Consider the following 26187-nt stretch of genomic DNA (forward strand, 5'->3'; position numbering starts at 1 on the left):
CCCGCAGGTGGGCTGGGGGACATTCAACAGCAGACCTCTATGTTCTCACAGTCCTGGAGGCTGGAGCTCGAGATCAAGGTGTTGTAGGGCTGGGGCCTCCTGCGGCGTATCTCTGCGGCTTGTAGGAGCCGCCGTCTCCTTGTGACCTCACAGGGTCGTCCCTCTGTGCGTGTCTTTGTCCTCATCTCCTCTTCTTCAAGGACACCAATGAGAATGGATTCGGACCCACCCTAGTGGCCTTGCTTTAACTTAACCGCAGTGAAGGACTCTGCTCCACATGCAGTCCCGCTAGAAGTCAGGACCTCACAATATGAAATTCAGCTCTGTCTACAATGCCAGCCATCCGTAAACTCTTCCCAAAGGCCACCAAGGCTTGCTTCCCTTCCTCTTCCTGGGGCCCACCAAGCCCACCCTATAGCAGCCCAGCCCACCCCTTAGCAGCCCAGCTCACCCCATAGCAGCCCAGCCCACCCCATAGCAGCCCAGCCCACCCCATAGCAGCCCAGCCCACCCCATAGCAGCCCAGCCCACCCCACCCTATAGCAGCCCAGCCCACCCCACCCTATAGCAGCCCAGCCCACCCCACCCTATAGCAGCCCAGCCCACCCCATAGCAGCCCAGCTCACCCCATAGCAGCCCAGCCCCCGCCAATAGCTGTCTTTGCTGCCTCCTGGTCACAGTCACCACCTGAGCATCTCCACTGCAGCCTCTGCTCCCTGACCCCATGACCTGAAACTTGTACCTTCCAACCTCAGCTCTGGGCTCACACCCCAGCCTTCCACATGCTGTGAGAGTCCAGGGTCTGCCCAGCCCGCTCTGGGAGTCTGAGGCCCAGGGTGTGGTGTGGGCAGCTCTGTGCAGATGCGAGCCACACCTGTGTTAGGGGTATGACACCACGTCAGGGTAGTCAGATGACATGAGGGAATGGCCGCCCAGCCCGGCCCCCTAAGCCTGTGGAGTGGAAGGTTCCACCGTCTGTGTTATTCTCACAGATCCCCATGCAAGCTCAGACGCTGAGGGAGGAAACCGTGTGGAGGGAGCTTCACCTAGGCCATCTCTTGGGCCTCTGGGCGGGGAGACCCTGCGTGCTGCCCCCCACCCCACTGTGAGCCTCCAGCAGTGTCTCCTTCAGCTTCAGGACAGGGCTCAGCTTCCCTGCCAAGTTCCATTTAAGCTGCACGAGAATCCCAGGTGGCACAGCAGGGAGCAGGACCCACTCCTAGCTGAGGGACCTAGGCTGAGGCTCATGCTCGCTCTAGGGCAGGAGCTCACGGTGCAGGGCTGCTGACCCCTCCCCTGTGCCCAGTTCTCTTCTGCTTTTGAAGCTAAAGGAACTCCCGAAAGGGACAAGTGCAGAGAGGACCCTAGAACACCATTTGCACATGGAGAGACAGTGGCTCAGAGAGGTTATGCAGCCTGGCCAAGGTGGCACAGCGAAACCCCAGTGCTGATTGAAGCAGGATGGGCCATGGGCCTCCATGACTCATAGCTTGACCACCTCAGGGTCATCATGGTGCTGCAGAAAGTTCTGGAGCCACCCAGCAGGGAATATGCTTTATTCCCTGCAATGTCTGTCTCTTTCCAGCATGGGTTTTGGCCCCAAGTCAAGGGAAGGCAAAACCATCCTCAAATTTTACCAAAAAGAAATTAGTAAAATGTTTAAATATTTTAATAACATAATGAGATTTCATATACTTGGAAGTAAATGCTTGGAGTTGTCAGATATCGCCAATATTGCGTTTGTTCTGTTCGTGATTTGAGCAAGCATGGGCCAAATAGCTGTGACGCCCATCCAGGCTGCAGGGCATGCGGAGTAGAGAGAGACAAGGTCTCTTGTCCTGCAGGAGTCCAGGGTTAAGGGAGAAGGGCAGTTAGGTCCCAGGAATAAGGGCAGTTAGGTCCCAGGAATAAGGGCAGTTAGATCCCAGGAATAAGGGCAGTTAGGTCCCAGGAATAAGGGCAGTTAGATCCCAGGAATAAGGGCAGTTAGTTAGGTCCCAGGAATAAGGGTGGTGACAGCACAAGGACCGCATGTAAAGGATGGTTTGGGAGGGGGTGGGCTCCGGGGATGTCTGCCCAGGTCGGTGACAGTAGCCAAGACTTGGAGAAGATTTGGAAGCTGACGAGCAGACACGCACAGTCAGGGTTGGGGTTGAGGCATGAGAAGGTCTGTAGATCAGAAGGGGCACTGCATGCTTGGGTCCCAAGGAGAAGCAAGAAACCAGGCAGGAGGAGCAGTCATGTCGTCCTGGCTTTGCGGGCTGGAGGCTCACCCGGATTCTGCAGGAGCTGGCTCTGGTGCCTAAGGGAGAAGCAGAGGGAAAGGGGCCCCAGACCTTCCAACAGCTGTCGCAGGCACCCAGGTCAAGCCAGAATTCCTGAAGAACCAAGGTGGAGACCCTCCTGGAATGTGGTACCACAGGGCTTGGGTTTCACCATCAGCAGCTGGGTCAGTGATGGGGCCAAAGGCAGACCCCACAGGCTCAGCCCGAGCACATCGTGGCCTGGCTGTGTGACCTCCATCCAGTTGCTGACCTGCTCTGAACCTTGGACTCCTCCACTGTGTAATGGGGAAAACGGTTGTGCCGTGGGTGGCGGTGGAGGAAGGAGAGATGGAAGCCGTGCAGCTGTTGCCCTCCATGCCTGGCGTGTCACAGGCATCACCTGCTGCCATTGCCCACCTTTCACTGCGGTGATAATTGCTCTTTTATTTTTGTTTTTTGTTGTTGTTGTTATTTGTTTTTTTTAAGATGGAGTCGTGCTCTGCCACCCAGGCTGGAGTACAGTGGTGCCATCTCAGCTCACTGTAACCTCTGCCTCCCAGGTTCAAGTGATTCTCCTGCCCTAGCCTCCTGAATAGCTGGGATTACAGGCGCCCGCCACCATGCCTGGCTAATTGTATTTTTGGTAGAGATGGGGTTTCACCATGTTGGCCAGGCTGGTCTTGAACTCTGGACCTCAAGCAATCCACCTGCCTCAACCTCCCAAAATGCTGGAATGGCAGGCATAAGCCACCACACCCGGCCTATTCCTATATGTTTTATACACCTCTGAAAGAGATCAGAGCCAGCCAGAGTGTTTCTCAGATGAAGTCTTATCAAGCTCCAGTGAAACACAGTCAAGTCTTGATGGCTGGGGGTGGCCTGATCAGCATCTCTTAGAAATGCCCGGTGCTGGGGTGGCTGCAGCATGAGAACCCCCACCGCAGTTCCTTGTCCCTGTCCTCGGCACCCAGGAGGGAGATCCTGAGTCTGCAGGCTCCAGCCTCCCCATATGGCCCCCCAGCCCTCCCCAGGCTCCCGCTGCCTGGAACAGCCCTGCCCTGATAGCTGAGGTCCCAAGAGCTCTCCTTGGCCACTGAGCTACAGTATGTGGCTGCCGCTGTGTGCCCTTTTATTTGTGGACAGTTCAGAGGAAGAGGCCTCCCCTCCCAGGTCTCCCCCTTTTGTATCAGTTAATGCCCCTAGAATCCCAGGAGTCAGCCCCATGGACACTCTGCTCCTCTGAGGGCTCCTCCCAGACAAGGATGCTCCTCAGAGCTGAGAGAGGGGATCTTGCAGCCTGAAGGACTTTTGGGGTGCATTCTAGTCTCCTCTTGACATGTGGGGAAATTGAGGCTCCAGGGAGCTGGGACTCCCAGCCAGGCAGAGGTAGCACCCAGAACATGCAGGTGGGTCTGCGGAACTGCCCTTGGGCATCTCTGCCTCATGCTCTGTGGTGTGCCAGGTGAGCTCTCATCTGCCCCCTGAGGCACCCACCCAACTACCTCCCTGTCCAGGGATCGGGACACCTCTGGTTGGCTTTGACATTGAGATGGCGATCACAGTGAGGCCCTCAGTGCCCTGGGAAGCTGTGACCGTGATAATGCCTGAGTCCTCAAAGCCCCTCACACTGTTCTTCCCAGACTGTACGCCGTCACCATCTACGGAGCCAGCCGGCGGGCCCCAGGCCCTCTGCCTTCAGCCCCAGGGCTGCACAGCCGCTGGCTGGCCGAGCCCACCTCATGCTTGACATTCCCTCCTCTCCATGTCCCTTCCCTTTGGGTTTTGGTTCTTCCTAGACTTTGGGGTTTTCTTGATGCAGATGTGGTGCCTGGTATTCACTATTCTGCCAGCTCGGCCCTGGGAGGAATTTATTTGAAGGTTAAATCAGTCACTGAGCCTTAATTAGTTCCCAAAATATAAATGTGCATTTGGATCCGCTAACTAGGTGAAGAACTGAGGTGGAGAACCGGCCTCACTCAGCCGCCTGGTGAGTGCTTCCTTTTCCAGGGTGGCCTGGCAGCTTTACCGGGGACACCTTGATCTAAAAAGGGATCTCCCCTTCAACCTGCCTTCACTTCCAGCCTCCTGGAGGTACTCAAACCTTACAAAAGTTGGATTCTTGTATTGAAATAAACCCCCACCAAGGCTGTAGTCCTTTCCCGATAGGGTGTAAGGAGGTCCAGGTCCGGGAGCCCAATGGCCCAGGAAGGCTGTACCTCCTGTCTGCTCAGGACTTTTTGGCTTATGTAGTCAGTGGTCCCAACACATCCTGGTCCCCTCCCTGCTTTAACGTACCCGCCCTCTCTACCAGGGGGGTGTGTGTTGCCTTTAGACCTGGGGAGAGTGTGCTGGCTGCTGGATACCACAGGCTGTGGAGTGGGGTGGGGAGGGCCACTGGCCCAGACCCGCCCTTTCCCTGAGGGCTTTCTAAGCTGAGTTACCAAATAAAGCAACCAAGACACCTCCAAGCACATGATCTGAGTTCTGGAGCCCACATGTTATATCATTGTCCTTAGTTTTATTTAGGATGAAAAAGTAGTTTGAAGGAGCCTATTGGATGACTTCTCTCCCACTTTACTGAATATCTGCAAGTGTGTTGTATTAAATATAATTATAAATGTATTGATGAGCCCGTGACTTCTGCATTCCCATAGTGATGGAGCAGCTCATGTCAGACTAATCCTCCTGCTAATCATAGTGGCAAACGCTGGACAAATTCTATATAAACACCAACACCAGCTGCTTGTAGGCTTGGGCAAGTGGCCAAAAGCAGACAGAACTAGAGATGCTGGGACCCTTGACAGAAGAGGAGGCCCCCTCCTTGTGAGGCCCACATTAATTAGGTTTCCCCTGACATAAACTGGAGTCTTACTGTGTTGTGGATTCAGGGGTTGGAGGTTGGGGTCAGAGTTGCCTGAGAGATTGGAAGTCAAGAGAAATCCTGGAAAGAGGAGGGCCCTGAAGTCTACACGTAAATTCCTTTTGGATTGTTGAACTGGCCTTTGCAGGGTGAGAGTCCAGGGACTCAGTGGAAAACAGTAGCTAAAAGCCCAAGTGCCTTGGGGAGACTTCAGTAGTTTCTTCCACAGGAGAGACAGAGTATAGAATTGAGTCCCAGCATGTTAGAGGAGCTTGATAAACATCTTGAGCTTTCTGCTGGAGCCCCAGAGGGGCCCTAGGAGTCAGGACTCCATCCCAGGACCAAATCGACAGAGACTCCCCCAACAAAGCCTCAGATAGCACCTCCACAGGGCAAGGCATTGCACTGATAGTTTTACTACCTACTTGAAAAACTAAACACACCTCAGAGGAAGATAACAGAACCTAGAGTCTCTCTGACATAACAAACACAATGACCAGCATAGAATCAGAAATTACTAGCTAGGAAGAGAAGGAAAATGCAATGTGCAACCAAAGGAAGCCACAATTGTTAGAAGCAGCATCAAACAACCCAAGTGTTGAAGCAGGCACACAAGGACCTAAGATGACCAGAACATGTATTGATAAGCTCCCACTTTGTGTGGGGTCTTCTGTTGTGTCCTGAGCATAGATAAGTGTATGAAGGCCCCTCCCCTGCCCCAGGCCTTCCAGAAGGCCCCAGTTGTGGGGAGGCAGTGTTCATGGTGGGAAGACATTTCACACGGTGAGGCAAACACCATACAAGTCCAGGGTGGGAGGTAGGAACATGCCTTCCTTTTATTTATTCATTTATTGGATGAAGTTACTCAGCATGCGTCTTTATTTTTTATTTTTATTTTGTTGAGACAATGTTTTGCTCTGTTGCCCAGGCTGGAGTGCAATGGCACTATCTTGGCTCACTGGAACCTCCACCTCCTGGGTTCAAGCGATTCTCCTGTCTCAGCCTCCTGAGTAGCTGGGATTCTAGGCACACCACCATGCCTGGCTCATTTTTTGTGTTTTTAGTAGAAACAGTATTTCGCTATGTTGGCCAGGCTGGTCTCGAACTCTTGACCTCAAGTGATCTGCCTGCCTCAGCCTCTCAAAGTGCAGGGATTACAGGCATAAGCCACCGTGCCTGGCGTCAACACACATCTTTGAGAGGGGCTGGGCTCTGTGCTGGTGATGTAGTGGTGATTAAGACAGAGTCTGCCCTTGTCCGCAGTTTACAGACATTTTACTTGGGGGAGAAAGACCATATAAGCAAACTTAAAACTAACATGATTTCAATGTTCAATAAATACAATGAAGGAAAAAGTCACAAGAGGCTAGCGTAGAGAATAAGAGAGTACCCCTCTTGGACAGGATGGTGAAGGAAAGCCTTCTCATGCATTGACCTTGAGCATGAGTGCACAAGGCCTGGAGTTGGAAGCAGCCAGACATGGGAAGAGCAGGCAGAGGAATGCCAGATGGAGGGCAGGCACAGCAGGGGCAGAGATGTGTCCAGAGCACTGGGAGGGAGCTGGCAGGGCCCGTGTGAGTGAGGGGGCATGTGGAGGAGCAGGAGCAGCAGAGGCAATGGCATAAGTCCCCTGGAAGCCTGTAAGGGGCAGTGGCCTGTAAGGGGGCAGTGGCATGCTCAGTCTGCCTGGTGTCTTCATTAGCTGCAGCTGCTTTAACAAAAATACCGTAGACTGGTGGCTTAAGCGACAGAAACATTTTTCTCGAAGTTCTGAGGGAAGTCCAAGATCAAGGTGCCAGCCTTGATTGGATCTTAATTGGGTGTCTGATGAGGGCTCCCTTCCTGGCTTGCAGACAGCAGCCTTCTTGCTGAGCCCTCCCGTGGTGGAGAGACAGACAGCAGCCAACTTTTAAGTCTCATCTTACAAGGACACCAATCCCATCATGGGGGTCCCACCTCCTTGACCTCATCCAACCCTAATTACTTCCCAATGTCCCCATCTCCAAATACCATGACATGGGAGGTTAGGGTTTCAACACATGAATTTGGGGGGATGTAAAACTTCAGGCCACAGGACTTGGTGACTGTAGTCAGCCTCAGATGGTCTCAGGTGCTGCTTTAAGTAAGTCACTCTGTGAGGGGAGCTGCTGGGTGGGCCTAGCCCTTCAATGTGTCCTGAGACACCCAGGCGTTGGGCAGCTGCAGTGGTTCTTTCTGTGTGGTCCTGGCATCTGCAGTCTGGCACCAAATGCCCAGGCAGTGAGGAGCCTATGAACAGTGAGCAGAGGCTGTGATGGAGGCAGGCAGGGCCCTCCAGACAGCGTCTACCCATGGGGGAGCAACAGGAACGATGTAGAGGTCCAGACCTTGGGTGGCACCTGGGGCCACCCACAGGAAGTCCTTTCCCTCCATGCCTGGCACTTTGTAAACGTTGACTTGCACAACTGCTGGCCTTTGAGGCGGCTGCTGTTATTCCCCTTTCTCCAACTTGCAGGCTGAGGCTCAGACAGGCACAGCCACGTGTCTGAGGTCTCAAGCAGCAAGGGTGGAAGCGGGCACTGTCCTCACCCCCAGTCTTGCCCAAGCTTTCCTTCTGTGCCCAGTGGCAGCTGTGTGGAGCCAGCCTGAGAATCAAGGCTAAGGGGCCATGCTGCTTCTGAGTGTGCAGCCGCTCAGAAAGTGGAGGCAGCAGGCACGTTCCCTTAAGGACTGAGAGCTGGACCTTCCCCTGGCCGCCCATGGGCAAGCAGGCCATGTTGTGAAAGGGTGTCTGTGGTTGGAAACAGCAACACTCCTACTCACATTTCGGGAGTCCCTCCTGCACCTTAGTGGGCCCTCCTGTAGGGCAGGGGAGGTGGTGGGCAGCCCACCCCAGTGTGGCTTGAGACAGGGAGAGCTGCTGCCCTGCTCGGGGTGCAGTGGGCTTGGGGTGCCCACTCCCTCAGCCTCCATTGAGGTCCAAGAGGGAGCCCACTCTGCCCCTAGATCTCCAGGCTTCTCCTCCCTGGGTTTGTCTAGCCTGTAGGATTCTCAGAGACCTCATGAGACCTCAGCAGAGTGAGTCTGGTCACCCTATTCTACAGATGAGAAAACTGAGTCCCAGAACCCTGCCTTGAGTCAGAGACTGACCCAGGACTCACATCTTCCACCACCAAGCTCAGATTTCATTCTTTTTATAAGAAACTGGAACAAAGGACCCCATCAGGTCCTGTGGAAAGAGGGTGGCTCACCCCAAGAGGGGTCCCCTAGCTCAGCTCTGGTTCCTCCCAGGGACTGGACATCTCTTCTCGTGGTGCAAGATCACCCTGGCCCCGGCGTCCTCCATAAGCCCCCAGCCCACTTGGCCTGCACCTCGGCCCCTGGTTGTGATTCCTGACTGAGCGGACCATGTCCCTGAGAACTGGTGGAGCACATCTCAGCACATGAGCCTCCTGACTGAGCATCCCATGTCCTTGAGAACTGGCAGAACACGTCTCAGCACATGAGCCTCCTGACTGAGCGTCCCGTGTCCTTGAGAACTGGCGGAGCACGTCTCAGCACATGAGCCTCCTGACTGAGCGTCCCGTGTCCTCGAGAACTGGCGGAACACGTCTCAGCACATGAGCCTCCTGACTGAGTGTCCCGTGTCCTCGAGAACTGGCAGAGCACGTCTCAGCACATGAGCCTCTTGACTGAGCGTCCCGTGTCCTCGAGAATTGGCGGAGCACGTCTCAGCACATGAGCCTCCTGACTGAGCTGCCCGTGTCCTCGAGAACTGGCGGAGCACGTCTCAGCACATAAGCCTCATTTTCCCTTGTGGGAGGCTCATGTATCCACAGTCACTCAGCTCTCAGAACGGCCACCACAGGGGTGGCTCATGCTGCCTGTAAGCCATTGCATGCCCCTTGGCTCCATCCCTCCTCCCCCATCAGGCATGTCCGCACACAGTAGCATCCTGTGCACTGGGGCTGCAGCTCTGCAGGGAGCCTGTGACCAAGGCTGGAGCTGCGTGGAGGGAGGGCAGAGGAGGCAACGTCTAGAGGCTGTGATTCTTCTAGAATATGCCTTAGGAACCCCTCACCTCTCTTTGTGGTCAGACCCACCTTCACCCTCCAGAGCTCCTCCCCACTGCCCCCCAAAATAGCCATGTTCTTGGCCCTAAAGCTCAATTCAGGGTCAGAAAACTGGTGAGTGGTATCTCTTGGAGTTACACCCCCAGCCCCTTTCAGCTCTCCAACCAGGGAGAGAGACCCTGTGGGAGATTCCGATGCCCGCTCCTCAGTGCCCTCACCCCGATTTTCCATGGGCCTCCCTCGATCCTGCAGGAGCAAAGCTTCCCTCAATGACTCCAGCGACGGGAACATTACAAACGCCACAGACTCCTACCTCTTTGTGCAAAGATAACCCCGCATTATTGCTGAGATGCCTTTTTATATCTTGTGTTATTTATAAAAGCATGATTCATTTAACAATTATTGTGAGATGGAGAAATGTTGCCTACTAATATTTAAATTGCAGTTATCTAAAGCTACGAGGGAAAGAAGCAAGAGATGCTATTTTGGATCTGGTGGGGGATGGGCAGGAAGAATCCCGCTCTAGCTTGTACCTGCCCTGCACCTGCCACCCCGGCTCCTGGCTTGGCCCCTGCTGGCTGAGGCTCTTGCATACATACTTTCTCAGCATTCAGTCTTTGTTTCTGCAAGATAAAGTGGAGCTTGGGGCTGGTGGGCCACTGAGAATGTCTAGAGTTTCTTTTCTTTTTTCAGCTCTCCATGGGCCTCCAGTCTGACTAGAGTTAGGGCCACCTCCTGTGTATTTTGTGTTAAGATGGAAATAGGCTCAGGTGCTCCCCTGCGTCGCCCCCTGAAATATGGGGTGGGACCAGAGTTCGAGCCACCTCCTGTATATTTTGTGTTAAGGTGGAAATAGGCTCAGGTGCTCCCCTGTGTCTCCCCCTGAAATATGGGGTGGGATCAGAGTTAGAGCCACCTCCTGTGTATTTTGTGTTAAGGTGGAAATAGGCTCAGGTGCTCCCCTGCATCTCCCCCTGAAATATGGGGTGGGGCCTTAATAAATCTCCGGGATATCAGGGCATCCCCTGCCCCAGAACCCTGGGAATTTTCTTGGCATTGCTTCCTACATCCCAACATTTTATTTTCTTCCCTTCTGGTTTGGTTGTGATCATGCTCAGGGTTTTGCCCAGGGTTTAAGTTGAAGGTAACGCTCAAAGCTGGCCCTTTTGCCTTCATCAACTTGGAGCTCCTTCCTGGCAGGAGGGCCTGGGTCTGAGTTACCCAGGAGCAGTGTCTTGGGGAGACGACCCTGTCCTGGCCTGGGTCAGGACCCTGTCTCTAGTGGCCCGATGGCCTTCCACTGCCTGCAGCCACCTGAGCTGCCCAGAGAGACTGAGAATGCCTGTCAGGACCTCCCTCGTCAACAAGCTGTTGTAATAATCACAATAATGAACAGTCAGCAATAATAAACAAACTTCAGTCATGGTCATGGTGGCAGCAGCTAACCTCTGTTGAGTGCTCACTGTGCATAAGTACTGCACCCAGTAAGCACTTAACCCCCCAAGCAGCTCCTTGAAGTGGCCACCATCACTGTGCTTGCTTTGTTTTTGGGGATCCAGAGTCCAGGGACATTTTGTGACTTGTGAATAGTTACCTTGTGGGATTTGAACCCAGAAAGTCCAGCTGCAGATGTTGCAGAGATACTCTCAGGGTCCCTGGACCAGAGGCCTCCCTGAGAGATGTCGCATGCCCAGCTCTCTGGCCCGAAACCCAGCCTCACGGGATCTACCGGTCAGGGTCTGGGTCACCAGCAATAGAGTCCACCCTGGCTTGTTGATACAGGAGAGGGAAGACTCTGACAAATGTCAGGCGGTCACTGTGCTCCAAGAGGGCTAGAGAGCCAGGCCTGGGAACTGCGGCCAGTCGGGGCGTCCAGCCACAGGTGGGCTCTATGGAACACCTGGTGCCGTGGACAGTCAGAGGCGCTGGCAGGAGCTTGACATCGTGCTGGAGCCGGGTGCCATACCCGCCGGCTTCGGTGAGTTGCTCCTCCTGCATCAGTGCCTTCCTGGCCCACGTGTCTGATGGGCTCGAACTCGAAACCCCAGCAGCTGGGGAAGCTGAGGGATGAGCCCTCACTGCTTCCAGGCAGGACATGGGGTGCAGGGAACTCCAAATGCAGTGAGGACGCTGAGGAGGCTGGCCAGGCTGCTCTGCAGATGCAGTGAGGACGCTAAGGATGCTATCCTGGCTGCACCTGCTCGTGGGGCAAGGCGGGGCAGTACAGGCCTTCTCAGGGTCTGGGGCAGCTGGTAGCATGGCTGTGGCTTAGCACAAGCCTCCCTGAGCCTCCACTGGGTACATGCAAGGCCCTGGGCAGAAAAGGGGGTGGGAGTAGGGTGGGAGTTGGAGAAGGAAGGTGGCTCCTGGCCTCAGGAGAGCAGCACAACTAGAGAACAGCCTGGTGAACCTCGTAAAGTGCTTTGGAACACTCAGAAAAAAAGCTAGGACTCCCCCCCTCTGTTAATTCACTCCATTCATTCATTCATTCATTCATTCTTTCATCTCCAGAGTACTAGGGATCACTGCCAGTGTGCAGGGCAGGGAGGAGGGCTGGACACGGAACCTGCCTTTGAGGAGCCTAGAGGCTTCTGGCTCCACAACATGCCCCGAGGGCTGACTGCTGCCACGGGAGCCCTGAGGAGTGGTCTGTCTGCTGCCTGGATCAGTCAGGGAGACTTCCTGGAGGAGGCAGCATCCAGAAGGATAATGTGAATGCATTAGGAGCAATAGACCAGGACTTGTTTATTATAGAGATAGGGCAAAGCAGGAGGTTTGCCTTGCTATCCGCTTACGGATTTTTAAAAAATTAAATGTATTCATTCAGGGATCACTGACACTGCCTCCAGGTACTACTGTTAAAAATATCAACTTACTTTATCCTTATGCCTCTCCTGTGAAGTGGCATCATTAGTATCCCCATTAAACAGACTAGGAAACAGAGGCACAGAGAGCTCACGGGACTTTTCCGGGGTCACAGAGCTGAGACTTGCCCCCAAAAGTGTCCCCACGGTGTTGTGTGCACCAAGCCCCTCTCCTTTGTGCTTCAAACACGAACTCGGGTGGCTCCACCCTGCAGAGTAAGTTGTGCTATTCCCACTTTACAGATGGGGAAACTGAGGGTCGGGGGGTGTCCAACCAGCCCATGGCTGCAGGGGGCGTGAGACAGAGTCAGCACCCAAACCCGCGTCTTGACTCCCACGTCCGGCTCTTTCCAAACCTCATGGGCACTGAAGCCACAGTGCAGAGGCGGGTGTCTGATTGCCACTGAACGGGGACGTTGCTGAGACCCGTGAGCACCTCTGAGTGTTCCCAGTTATGTTTATAACACCTGGTACGGCCTCCCCGCCAGGACTTCAGAGCACCTTGAAATGTTCTGATGTGTGAAGAGATGTTTTTTATGCAAGAAGTGAAATTATTTTCAGCCCGTTGTCAGGCAGTTGTCAAAAGACATGGCAAATAAAGGGCTTAGTGAGTCTCAGGGTTTGAGGGGGTGGTGCAGTGTATGGGGTGAGTCTGTGGGGTGCTCATGGGCAGGGGCTGCAGGGAGGGAGGGAAGGGGGCACGGGGCTTTGGATGTCACTGGCTCACAAAGCACCAAGGGCCAGGCACTGGAGCTGGGCTGAGTGGAGCTGAGTTGGTGTCTGAAGGGCCACGTTGGGTGGCTGAGAGTTTGGGGTTCATTTGGGGGTGACCCTTTTCCTTTCTGGAAACTCTGACTTCAGAGCCTCCCTCTCCTCTTTCCTCCTGGTTTTTCATCTGTCCATGGACAACAAACAGACTCAAAAGGTGCTCGCCTGCGTTTTGAGATGGGTGGGCGTGCGGGCAGGCAACAAACAGACTCAAAAGGTGCTCGCCTGAGTTTTGGGACGGGTGGGCGTGCGGGCAGGCAGGCAGGTGGATAGCTTCATCACCAACCACTCACATTGCCACCCTCTCTGCTACCTGCCTGCCCCCAGCCCAGCTCACACCCGGACGTTCTTCCCCTCCAATCTCTCCCTCTTCCAGAATGAAATCCATTTGAAATAAAACCTCATCTGCATTCAGTAGGAATGTGGCCAGCACAAGCCTCCAGGGTCGTTGTAGGCCCTCCACGCAGGACCCCTATAGGAACAGTGGGTCTAAAGGCAGAAGGAAGGGAGGGTTCACCCATGCTGTGGGCATTTGGGCTCCAATGCGTGGAAACCTATGTGGGTGCAGTAGGGATGTCTGACCCTTCCCGGGCCCTGGGCAGCTTAGCGCTCAGCCTCTCTGAACCTCATCCGTCTCATCTGACAGCCTTGCTGCTGGTCTCAGGGACCCAGGATGGCAGCTCCACGGGGACATTCCCAAAGCCTGAGGCTTTTCTCAGAGAAGATCTCTGGAAGTCTCCAGGGAAAATGGGTTTTTAAGTTTCATCTTTTATCTTTGTCTTAATTTTCATCTCAACCACTAGTGCTAGGTCGTCCTCAGAATCCTTGTTTTAGAGACGGGAAGGGCGCTAGCGAATTCCCGGAGTTCTTCGGGAGGCTGTGCACCCGCCTCTGCCTCTGTTGCCCCAGCTCTCCAAGGTCACCTGGTAGGTGGCAGGTTTCTGGGTCTCCATGGCTTGGAAGGTGAAGGGCTGGGCCTGTGTGCAGATGGCAGGAGAACGCGAACCATCTACCTGGGGCTCAGGGGTGAGCTCGTCTCCTGCAATAACCCCAAGTGTGGATTTCTGGGAGGGCCCAGACCCCGAACACTCACACCGAACATTTGTCCACACAGAACTTCCCTCCCAGCCAGGCAGGCAGGGCAGGCTTCAGGCCACAGACGTGCTCATAAAACGAGAGGCAGGAGGAATGCTGCTGTTCCCATGGCCACATCCCGGGGCTGGAAGATAAATATCCCCCCAGAAAGGCAGGGACGGGGACACCAGATGAAAACCGCCCTGGAGGCTGCACAAAGGTTTGCATTTGTTGGGGCACAGTCTGTGCCTTCAGCGCCAGACTTCCCGGCAAATGAGGAAGTGGTCTGCACCCACCAGGGAAGGGGGCAAGTGGTGGGTGTGGGGGAAGGAGGCTTATATAGGCTGCTGCCCACGTCTGACAGCGAGAACCCCTGCGCAAAAGTAGTGAGACCCCTGTCGCTGGAAGTATCCACGGAGAGTCTACCACATGGCCAGGACGGTGGTGTCAAGAATGGCCCAGCTCCCTCGGCAGGATTTCTGTGGGGTTGACCAGAGGACCCTGTGTGGCAGAGCCTGGCCCAGGGCTGGGCACTCAGTAGGTCTGTGCATGAGACTGATGGAGCCACCACCGCTCCTGATCTTTGTGAATGGTTTACTCAGCCTCCTCCGAGTGTGGGTGGGAAAAGTTGTCTGCTTATTGAAAGAATTGAAGGTGTCTGGAAAAGGGATCCTTTAGCCTGGCGGTGTTCCCTGGGTTCCTCAAATCATCTGGTGTCCAAAGCCTCATCGTGCCTGGCCCCTCACCCCTGCACAGCCTGAGAAGCAGGCCTGGGTCTTCGGATCTGGCTGGCTGACTTCTGCACACGCCCCCAAACCGGATGGGTCATGGGGTGCAGGGGTGGGGGTGGACGGAGCAGAGGGACCCCAGGGATGGAAGCCAGCCGTGTTCCTGGTGACGGGGCCTTGTCTTGGGAAGGCTCCTTCCCTTCTCCCTGGGCAGTCCAGGGTTCACGGAACCCCTGCCTGGGCTCCTGCTTGTGGGCAAATGCACCTCCAGGAGGAGCTGCTGCACATGGACCTGATGGCGGCCGCTGAGGGTCCTATCTGGGCCAGCTGTGAGTACTGCTGCGTGGCTCCCATCCAGAGGTTCTGGGTTCTTCTCTGGTTTAGACGGGGAAGAGGGGGCAGGGCCTCTTCTTGGTCCTTTGACATATTTGACATTGGAGGCCCCCGCGAGGGGAAAAAGGCTCCATCTTGTCCCCTGCCTGGTCCACCAGTCAGAACAGATGCAGGATTGTCACATGATCCCAGGGAGGTGGCTTCTTCCCTATACCCTCCACCCAAGGTCTTCCATGGCCAGCAAGGCAGCCAAAGATGACAGGACACCACTGGCCTCAGGCCAAGGGCCATCCTGGCCTCACCAGCCCAGAAACGTGCAGGCTCTCCCCGCACCACTGCAGGCCGCAGAGGCAGCAGCGCCAGATCAGTGATTGGCTCGGAAACTTGGCTTGGGATGAGGCTCTGTGCTTTTGGGAGGGAATCGATCAGTGACAGATGGAGGGGGTGTTGAGCGTCACTGAGTCTCCCTGAGAGTTCCCTGAGCTTTGGTGAGTTCTCTGGGCTCACGTGGCTGAGCACACGACCAGCCGGGTCCCTCAGCCTTGGAGGAGCTCCCTCTACACACCAATACGGACACGGTGGCATCCCCGTCTCAGCCTCCCAGCGCTTGCCAGCCAGGGCAGGCAGCCAGGCCAGCACATAGCAATGAACTAGACACTCACCATCTGGAAAGCTTCTGGCCTCCCTGGCTGGTCCACCCGGAGGACACATCGTCAGGCCTCCTGAAGTGGGGGAACGCTTTGTGCATCCGAGGAAGGTTCTTCTGGAAGCCGTTCAGCCTTGCTCAGAGTGTCCGAGGAGGTGCATGAACCCTGTGGGACACACTGGTGGCTCTGACCTCAGAACCGTTTCTTAATGCAAGTCTTAGAAATGGCTTTGACTCGGTTTTATGAGTTGGCGATGCATGGTAGGGTGAGAATGTCACCCCGGCAGAGTTTTGACATGGCTCATGAGTTGTGTGAGTTAAATAAGAGATGAGGTTTATTGTTATTTCTGGGTTTTTGTGGGGTTTTTTGTTTGTTTTTGGAGACGGTCTTGCTCTATCCCCAGGCTGGTGTGCAGTGGCGCAATCATAGCTCATTGGAGCCTTGAACTCCTAGGCTCAAGCAATCCTCCTGCCTCAGCCTCCTGAGTAGCTGGGACCACAGGCACATGACCACACCCGGCTAATGTTTTTAAATTATTTTTCATGGAAATGGGGTCTCACTGTGTTGCCCAGGCTGGTCTCAAATTCCTGGGCTCAAGCAATTCAACTGCCTCCACCTTTCGAAGTTCTGGGATTACAGGCGTGAGCCACCGCGCCCGGCCAAGAGATGCTGTTCAGGTGCTCAGCTGATACAGGGCGTACACTCAGTGATTCTGTGGCAGTCTCTGCTTTCCCTAAAGCCAGAGGCCCTCACTGAGGCATGCCGCAGTCCCGTCCCTGGTACGCCTTCAGGGAAAGGCTCCTGGGGGGCCCCCAGCCTTCTCGTTCTCACACCGCCATTTTTATTGACACAAAGTGTGTCAACCATATGGAATTAAACTTTAGTGCTCTGGTTGCTTTTTCGTCTTGTCTTGTCTTTCTCTGGTTTTGGGGTGTGTGTGTGTGTGTGTGTGTGTGTGTTTTAAATTTCTGAAGCAGTTCTCTTAGCAACCAGAAAAACACACACACACACACACACACACACACACAGAGCACACTAAATTACAGCCCAGCAGAGGCATCGGGCAACAGAACCTTGCCCCTGGATGCTCCACGTAGCTTCAGGAAGCTCCTTCTGCTGGTGTAGAAATAACTCACTGTCCACCTGCTACAGGGCACCAGCCTGCATCCACTTCTCTGTGTTTGCTTTATAAATCTGACTTTCTCCATGTAGGGTTTCTAAGGGGCAGCTTTCCTCTTTTCTCTTCTTTTGTTGGGTTGGAAATGCTGAGGAAATGGCTAAAGTGACCCTGAAGAGCTCGCTTTTATCAGCTGCCTGGAATCGGGGCCATCCTTGGCAGGGTCTCAGTTTAATTGTCTTTTTCTCTCTCTCTTTAAAAAAAAAAAAAAAAAAGTAGGAGGGGGTGGAGTCCTGTTTTTTCCAGGGTAATTACCTCGATGGGTGGGGAGCCAGAGAAGTCATGGGCACTTGTGTCTGATTCTTTTCAACAGAAATATAGGTCGTGTTCAGAAATTCCAGAATGCTGGCCATGTCTGCCTGGGGAACGTGGGTCTGGTGTGAAGCTTATCTGGTACTTGTACGCTTCCCTCCCCCTTGTCTGTCTTACCACATCTGCTAGCTGACAAACAAACTTGGCTTTTTCTTTAAAAAAAAATTTTTTTTAAAAAAAATAGAAAAGCACAGTGCATTATATTTAGGCACAGGCGCATGGAGCGCCCAGCACCAGCCCGAGTTTCCTTGGATAACTGGGGCTCGAGCTCACTCATGCCTCCCGGCGTCTCCCAGCTGCCAGCTCGAGGACGCCTGATCCGCGTTAACCCTCCGCGGTGCCTCTTCCTCAATGCCCTGAGCACAAAAGCAGAGTAGCCCGGCTCACATGACGCGCGCCGCGAGAGGTAGCCGGGTTTGAGAGCAGCCCGTCTACGTGCAGTTGGTTCCCAGCTGACAGGCAGAATATGGGGTGGGCTTTGTCACCAGCACGCTGGGTCTGGCATGCCCAGCTATGCTCGGAAGTGCACCGTGCCCAGACACCCGCCACCTCTCCCCGGGTCCCAGCTGCTCTAGCACCGAGGGGCCGGGCTGCACGCCTGTCCTTCCTCCCATCCAGGAAGGTTATATAATGAGCGGACCGCTGCCAAAGTCAGAGGGAAAATGAAGTCTTTGTTAAATGCCTTCACCAAGAAGGAAGGTAAGGAAAAAGCTGTCGGGAGCCGGGTGCAATGGGAATTAGCAGCTGCTTGCTGATTCTCGGGGTGGGGGAGAGGGAGGACTCCAGTTCCTCCTAAAATTGCCAGTTGTTAATCTCTGGCATGTCAGGGGATAATGACTTTGGTTTGGGATACGGTTTGGTTTGAGTTGGTCCAGAATATAATGCGGTGGAAGGTCTCGCCTTATCGTGTGCTGCTTTCAAACCTTCAGCCCTTGTGGGATTGCATTCCGGAATGGCCATCCGTGGGGACTGTGCCACGGAGCGTGTTAGGAACAAAGTCCTAGGGAAAATAAAGGAAGTTTTGACTGTAGTCCTCAGTGACCAGAGGGCTGCTAGGCACTGGCCGAGGCAGGTCGGGGCACATGGCTGGCTGCACCAAATGGGTGGCTACCTTCCGAGCCGCTCCCGGCTCTCCCGTCCCTGGGTTGCAGTTACATGGAGTGGATGGGAAGGGAGCGTGGCCAACTTTAAAAGTGCACACTCTCTTTGTCATACCTTGTGTAATTTTTATTGTGGGGAAAAAAATGTATAAATAAATGCATGTAAGCCAGCTAAGAAAATATCCACCTACTTAGAGTGTGCAGATTGCCTAAAAGAAGGAAACAGTTGGGTGGAATATTAATCATTTTCAGACAGAAAACAGTTATTTTTAACCCTTTTCACAAAAAAAATCATCATTTCCATGGATGGTTCCAGTTAGAGAGTTTTGTCAGAGAGCTCTCATTTTAGGAAATCAGATATCATATAAAGATGTGACTTTAAAGAAATGAGGAAGGTACTTCCCAGCCCCAGCTCATTGCAAAATAAACACCGAAGAAATTTCGGTACTCAGGAAACTAATTTAATATGAATCTTGGTAATTAAGCGAGGTAATTTTCATTAAAATGTTCGCACTGATGTCACCGGTGAGATTTCATTTGAGTAACTTGCGTGGTCTACAGAGTAAAAATGTATTTGAAAATGTCCCAGCTCTTTTATTCCTTAATCCTCCAAGGGTGGCCTCCCCATGTGAATTCTTCCCCCCTCTAAGTCCCTACTCTTCTGACAGAGTCTTAGGAATGTATATAAATAACAACCTTTGTCTGTGCCCATTTTCTGACATTATTCACCAAAATTCACCTTCTGGGGCTTCAATTTTTATAAGCCATGAACAGCATGAAAATTTCAATTGGGGGTTTTGGTGTTAGGTTAATTCTGTATCTGTTCTGTTCTTTTATAGACTTTTTTTTCCTAATGAGTTTATCTTAGCCACTGCCAGGACTCCCCTAAATGCCATCACTTGCTGTGAAGGGTGTGCATACCTCCCCCAGTTACAAGGGTCAGAAAAAAAGAATTGGCTGCATTGTCGGGGCGGGGAGGCTGGGCGTGAGGCAGTCGGCTGTGGGAGGCAGCGTTTCCGTGACTGGGGGCCCTGTGATGTCTCCTCCACGTGGGTAGGGAGAGCCCTGGCCTCTCCTGGGGTGCCCCAGGAAGCTGGGGGCTCTGCGGCTGCTTTCTGCTGGCTGTGTCTGTTTGAGATTTTGGCTCTCACACCAATACAGTCTTCCAACACGTAATCTCTGTAAATGAAAGATAATCGCTCTCTGAGACTGTGGGCTCATCAGCCCTTTGCAAGGTCTTTTAATCCACCCGCCCAGCCCCCTCCAGTGACAGGCAGTTCCCGGATCACCCGGAAGCCCTCTGGGCCAGTCGTATCTTTGTAAGCCTCCATGTGAACACTCAGTGATCTACAAGGTTTTTTTTAGTCTCTGCCGGTCCAGAGGGAGGGCACCAACGTGGTTTTCCCTCATGACCAACAAAACACAGACTCGGTGACCTGTCCCAGGGATGAGGTTTTTCTCGTGGGTGGTGGCTGTGGATCCCAGGCCAAGCCCCTCGAGGGGCTCTGGAAGGAGAGATGTCCACGGAGGGTGCCGTCAGCTTTTTCCATTCCTTTTCTCTCCCCGGCCAGCCTGGGTGGCGTTCATGGATCCGTATGCTTTGAGAAATTAGGAGTGGGATGAAAGTCCTGGCTGAGGAGCCCCGGCTGCTTAGCGGGGCATCTTCAACGACAGAAAGGCTTCACAGAGGAACCAGATCAGAGCAGGTGTGAGACCGCGACCTCCCCAATGTACCACCTCCAGGTTCTTACCAACAGCAGGCACTGACGTCCAAGTGTGTCAAGTCCAAGTATCCAACCTCAGGATGCACAGCTCTGTGCGGCTCCCCAGGCTTGGCTCTAGCTCTGTCTCCAGGGCTGCCCTGTGTCCTGGGGAGGTGGGGAAGGTGCACCGGGTCACAACTGTCTCCCGTGAGCTCTGCCAGAACCCTCCATCCCCCATGAGCTCTGCCAGTACCTCCTCTGCTCTCAGGAGCTCCATCAATGCCACCTCTGTACCTGTGAGCCCTGCCAGTGCCATCTTTGTCCTCAATGAAACCTGCCAGCACCACATATGTCCCTTGTGAGCGCTGCCAGCACCACCTCTGTCCCTTGTGAGTGCTGCCAGCACCACCTCTGTCCTGGGGAGCTGTCAATACCACCTCTGTACCTGTGAGCTCTGCTAGTGCCACCTTTGTCCTCAGTGAAATCTACCAGCACCACCTTTGTCCTCATGTGCTTTGCCAGTGCCACCTCTGTCCCCCGGGAGCTCTGCCAACGCCACCTCTGTCCCCCAGGAGCTCTGCCAACGCCACCTCTGTCCCCCAGGAGCTCTGCCAACGCCACCTCTGTCCCCCATGAGCTCTGCCAACGCCACCTCTGTCCCCCATGAGCTCTGCCAACGCCACCTCTGTCCCCCATGAACTCTGCCAGCGCCACCTCTGTCCCCCGGGAGCTCTGCCAGTGCCACCTCTGTCCCCCATGAACTCTGCCAGTGCCACCTCTGTCCCCCGGGAGCTCTGCCAGCACCACCTCTGTCCCCCGGAAGCTCTGCCAACGCCACCTCTGTCCCCCATGAACCTTGCCAGCACCACCTCTGTCCCCCATGAATCCTGCCAGCGCCACCTCTGTCCCCCATGAACCCTGCCAGCGCCACCTCTGTCCCCCATGAACCCTGCCAGCGCCACCTCTGTCCCCCATGAACCCTGCCAGCGCCACCTCTGTCCCCCATGAGCCCTGCCAGCGCCACCTCTGTCCCCCATGAGCCCTGCCAGCGCCACCTCTGTCCCCCATGAGCCCTGCCAGCGCCACCTCTGTCCCCCATGAGCCCTGCCAGCGCCACCTCTGTCCCCCATGAGCCCTGCCAGCGCCACCTCTGTCCCCCATGAGCCCTGCCAGCGCCACCTCTGTCCCCCATGAGCTCTGCCAGCGCCACCGCTGTCCTTCATGAGCTCTGCCAACTCCACCTCTGTCCCCCATGAACTCTGCCAGTGCCATCTTTGTCCCTGTGAGCTCTGCCAGCACCACCTCTATCCCCCTTGAGTTCTGCCAGCACCATCCATGTCCCCAAGAGCTTCATCACTGCCACCTGTGTCCTAAACTACTTGTGACGTTTTTCTCCTCTGAAGCATGAAGATCCCCCCAGACCCACTCCCAGGGAGGATGCGTGTTTTCTCTTGCCTTGCATTTTGTCAGATGGTAGCCCTGGTCCTGTGCAGTGGAAACTTGGGAGCCAAGCGTGACTTCAGCCTAAGGGCTGAATCCTGTAGCCAGTGAAAAGCTGCTGCAGGCATGATTATCACGGGCTGGGGAGAAGCCCGTGCCTTTGGCCTCCCAGTGATGGTGGTTTCTGCTGTTTCCTGCGGAGCTTGGAGGGCTGCCTTTCAGGAGGTCCTCTGTCTTGGAAAGGGCACTCGCTGTCTCAGGCTCTGGAGCTCTGGGTAAACCAAGGCAGCTGCGGTGTGGCTGCCACCCCTCAAAGCTCCCGGGGGCTGTTGCTGTCATTTTGAGCCCCTGGTCTCATTGCGTGAGGAGAGTGAGGGCCTGGCCCTGTCTAGAGCTTTATAGGATGCCAGATAAGGGGTGCCCAGCCCCTGCCTCCTCACATGGTCCCCACTTGATGGGAGGGATGAAAGCACCTTCTTAGTGAGGACTGAGATTGAATCATCCAGCCAGTAGACTCGGAGACTGTATGGTTGGCTCAGACTGCACGGCAGAGCACCACAGACAGGTGGCTTAAACCCCAGATATTAGCCGGGCATGGTGGCTCATGCCTGTAATCTCAGTACTTTGGGAGGCTGAGGCAGGCGGATCACAAGATCAGGAGTTCGAGACCAGCCTGGCCAACATGGTTAAACCTCATCTCTACTAAAAATACAAAAATTAGCAGACGTGGTGGCGGGCACCTGTAATCCCAGCTACTTGGGAGCCTGAGTCAGGAGAATTGTTTGAGCCTGGGAGGCAGAGGCTGCAGTGAGCCGAGATCGTGCCACTGCACTCCAGCCTGGGTGACAGGGTGAGACCCTGTCTCAAAAACAACAACAACAACAACAAAAACAACCAGATATTTACACCTCCCAGTCCCGGGGACTACAAGTCTGAGATCAGGGCATCACAGGGTTAGTTCCTCCTGAGGCCTCTCTTGATGGCTTGCAGGTGCCGCCTTCTCCCTGTATCCTCACGGGGTCATCCCTCTGTGTGTGTCTGTGTCCTCATCGCCTCTTCTTATAAGGACCCCAGTCCTATGGGATCAGGGCCCCCACTAAAGCCCTTCCACCCAGATTATCTCTGTTAAGACCTTACCTGCAAATATTGGCACATTTTGAAAACTGGGGTTTGGGACATCAACACACGAACTTGGGGGACACAGTTCAGCCCACCACAGAGGCTCAACTTAGGTGGTGGGGAGGAGGCACCCTGTGGCAGGCAGCTCAGTGCCCTCTCTGCTTTGTGTGATGGGGTGGCCCATCCTTACACATGCCCAAGCCAGCCGGACGTCTCCCGGGCCAGATGGAAGCTCAGACCCCACGTCCCTTCCATGCGAAGCACTGGCTTGAGCTCCGTGCCATGGAGACGTTCTCCGTCCCCAGCCTGTCTCTCTGCTTCCATGTCAGGGGTGAGTTCTGGGCCTGGTGGAGTCCAGCTGGGGTCTCAGCCCAGAACTCACAGCTCCCCTCTGCTGGGCTCGCATGGCGGCTTGGACGCACACAGGCCTGCACCTCCCTAGGGTCCCCACCCAGCTGACCACTACACAGATGCACTCACCGGCCTCTCTCCCTGTCCTTCTCCCCAGTGCCCTTCCGAGAGGCCCCGGCGTACTCCAACCGCCGGCGGCGGCCCCCCAACACGCTGGCCGCCCCCCGGGTCCTGCTGCGCTCCAACAGTGACAACAACCTCAATGCCAGCGCTCCCGACTGGGCCGTCTGCTCCACGGCCACCTCGCACCGCAGCCTCTCACCCCAGCTGCTACAGCAGATGCCCAGCAAGCCCGAGGGGGCCGCGAAGACCATTGGGAGCTACGTGCCCGGGCCCCGCAGCCGGTCCCCATCGCTGAACAGGCTGGTCGGCGCAGGCGAGGACGGCAAGAGGCCGCAGCCTCTCTGGCATGTCGGGTAAGGAGTGGCAGATGCCAAGGGAAGGAAGACCGCCACGTGCTGGGGGTCCCAGCTCCTCCAACTTGGAGCTGGCCCAGAAGTTGAGCAGAAAGCCCATTTTATTCCAACCCGGGTGTTGAGGAAACTTTCATGCCTGAGTTTTGCCCACTGTCCCTGCTGGCACGGTCTCCCCTGGGGGGGCTGGGGTCACCTTCCCAAGCCTCATGGAGGCACGCGATGATAGCTCGGGGCAGGTATGAAGGCTGAGCTGAGCATCCTGGGGTGGACTGGAGATAGTGCTGGCGTCTCGGGTCCTGTTTCCTTGTACACTGACTTCTTGGTCCTAAGTGAAATGTCAAGAGGGAGAGAGGCAGGGCTGCAAGCCTGGTAAGGGGTGCGTGCCCTCCCGAGGGCCATGTTTTCAAGCCTGCAAACACACCTTATCCAAAGTGAGGGTGCACACGCGGGTGGCAGGGAGAAACCCAGCCCAGAGGAGAATGCTGGGGGCCGGAGAGGCCGGCTCAGGGCTCTGGCGTCTGGCTGTCTCAGCAGCTGCAGGGATGGTCTCAGGTAGTGCTCCCCACAGCGGAGCACTTGCAGGCCTGGACCCAGCATGGCAGGAGCACAGAGGGCATGTCTGTCAGTCTCTGAAGCAGCACCAGGTGACAGGAACCTGTGCCTTGTTCCATTTCCTAGACAAGGACATGGGCAGCGTAGGGCAGATTTTGGGAACTGCCTGTGGTCTCCTGCCCAGCACCCCATTCGTCGTCCAACTCCAGGTCTGGGTCTCTCCCCACCCTCCTGCCTTCCAAGCAGCCAGGGGAGCTGGATTTGCACTCAGAGCTCCAACTCCCAAGCAGGTCTCTGCCTTTCTCACGCCACCTCCCAGAATTTTCAGGCGATGAAGAGACTTCCCAGGGGTCAGCTCATTGTCGGGGCCCCAGGTGCTAGGGTTGGTATTGGTTCCAGCCATGAAAGCTGCGCCTGCAGGGCCAGTGGCCATTGCCACGGATGCCTCCACGTTCTCATGGGTACAGCTGCTCCAGGAGTTCACCGTGCTGGCTTCTTTGCTGCAGGACGCCTCTATGAGGAGCCCGAGGTCATGCAGCCAGAACGTAGCAAGGGCAGGACTCGGCACAGGCCCCTGGCTCTGGCATCTGGTGACTTGGCACTCCCTCGGGTTTGGGCCTTGGACCTGTGCTTCCCCAGCTGTTGCCATGTTTTTGGTGATGTCGGCATTCAGTGCTGAGGCCCCTGACCCTTTCCCCCATCCTACATGCTTCCTGTTTCCTCCCTGGCCTCAAAGCCACTCGGGGTCCAGAGCCTGGCTGCGGGGAGTCTTGCAGGCCTGGGTCACGCTCTGTTGCCAGCTAAGGTCAGGGATGTCAGGGAGGAAGACCGTCACCACCCCTGCCCCCAGGGACTCCACCTGGCAGGCTCCGTGTGAGTTTGAGGAGGGGTCAGTGCCTCACGTGGTCCCAGGAGGGGCTGGTCATCCTGACTATGACCAGCAGCCCAGGCTTTGGGGCCACAGCCAAGGAGATTGTGGGGAGAACGTGCCGGTGAGAGCCCACTTCTCCCGGCCCCTAGGCAGGGTCAAGACCTGACCCTCTTAGAGCCGGCAGACCCCACATCCTCAACGCTTTGGCCTTTAGCCCATGGACGCTTCCCACCAGAGCCAAACAAGGAGGTCCAACTGCCTCTGGTCTAGATTCCTGCTTGGAAGGATCCCAAGGGAGGAGTCCCAGGTGCTGAGAACAGTGGGAAGCTAAATTAAAGGGCTCCCCCGAGGCAGCCAATTCCACTTCACACACTTAGCAAGACTTCTCTGACTACAGTTTTAAAAAGTGTGTGTCCCCTTCACCCAGTACAAAATCTAATAAGACAGCAAAGGCAGCGTGGCCAGGGACTTGAGCTGGCTGCAGACTAGATATGGCTCAGGAGAGAGAGAAGCAGCCGGGTGTATTGTAGCTGCAGTCTGACCATCCCTGTTTCCCTGTTCATGTGTGAGGAACGGGGGACAGAATGCACGTGTGTGCATGTGTGTGTGTGCATATGTGTATGTGTTTGTGTATGCCTGTGTATGTGTGTGCATGCATTTTTGTGGTTTTTTTGTCTGTGTGCATTTGCCCGTGTGCATGTTAGAGAGAGAATCATTGTGTGTGTGTGTGTGTGTGTGTGTGTGTGTGGTCATCATGGTGGCCAGCCTGCCTCAAATGCTCGTTGCCTGGCCTCCTGCATGCGTGCTTCTGGACTATACCATTGTATAGCTGCATAACCTTGGGCAAGTAAAACCCAGTCCGCCTAATCTTTGTCAATTATAAAACAAGGGACCAGGTGCAGTAGCTCATGCCTGTAATCGTAGCAGTTTGGGAGACCAAGGCAGGTGGATCACTTGAGGTCAGGAGTTTGAGACCAGCCTGGCCAACATGGTGAAACCCCATCTCTACTAAAAATACAAACATTAGCTGGATGTGGTGGCACATGCCTGTAATCCCAGCTACTCAGGAGGCTGAGACAGGAGAATTGCTCTAACCTGGGAGGCGGAGGTTGCAGTGAGCTGAGATGGCACCACTGCACTCTGGCCTGAGTGACAGAGCGAGACTCCATCTCAAAAAAGGGTCCCAGAAAGACCAACTTCAGGTTTTTCTCAAGATCAGCTGAAGGCATTCAGGGTGGCTGCCTCCCACAGCACCTTGTCCAGCCAGTGCTCATTCCACATTGGTTCTTAGAGCCCAGGTCCATGTCCAACCCAAGACCCAGAGCTTGGCCAAGACGGTCCCCTTTGTCACCTAGAACCGTTGGTAGAGTGACCAACCATTCAGGTTTGCCTGTGATGCGGGACTTTCAGTGCTAAAATCAGGACAGCTGGTCCCCCTAACTGTGGGCCACTGCCTGTCCCAAGTCGAGGGGCACTGCTGTTACCTGGTGGCCCTG

At 55.1% G+C, this 26187-nt stretch overlaps 1 protein-coding gene across 4 annotated transcripts in view; it reads left to right on the forward strand.

Annotated features, from left to right (window-relative positions):
• SHANK2 (SH3 and multiple ankyrin repeat domains 2) overlaps positions 1–26187 on the forward strand; it is a 694542-nt gene that overhangs the window by 315047 nt on the left and 353308 nt on the right. For 3 of the 4 annotated variants that reach the window (XM_054524157.1, XM_054524158.1, XM_054524159.1), the window contains one exon: positions 22950–23268. In XM_054524157.1, coding sequence (XP_054380132.1) covers positions 22950–23268 — 319 coding nt within the window. Of the gene's footprint in view, positions 1–17354; positions 17779–22949; positions 23269–26187 lie in introns of those variants that run through there. The other variant, XM_054524160.2, reaches the window with a different exon arrangement.

The sequence above is a fragment of the Pongo abelii genome, chromosome 9, assembly GCF_028885655.2.
Source record: "Pongo abelii isolate AG06213 chromosome 9, NHGRI_mPonAbe1-v2.0_pri, whole genome shotgun sequence".
Classification (NCBI taxonomy): domain Eukaryota; kingdom Metazoa; phylum Chordata; class Mammalia; order Primates; family Hominidae; genus Pongo; species Pongo abelii.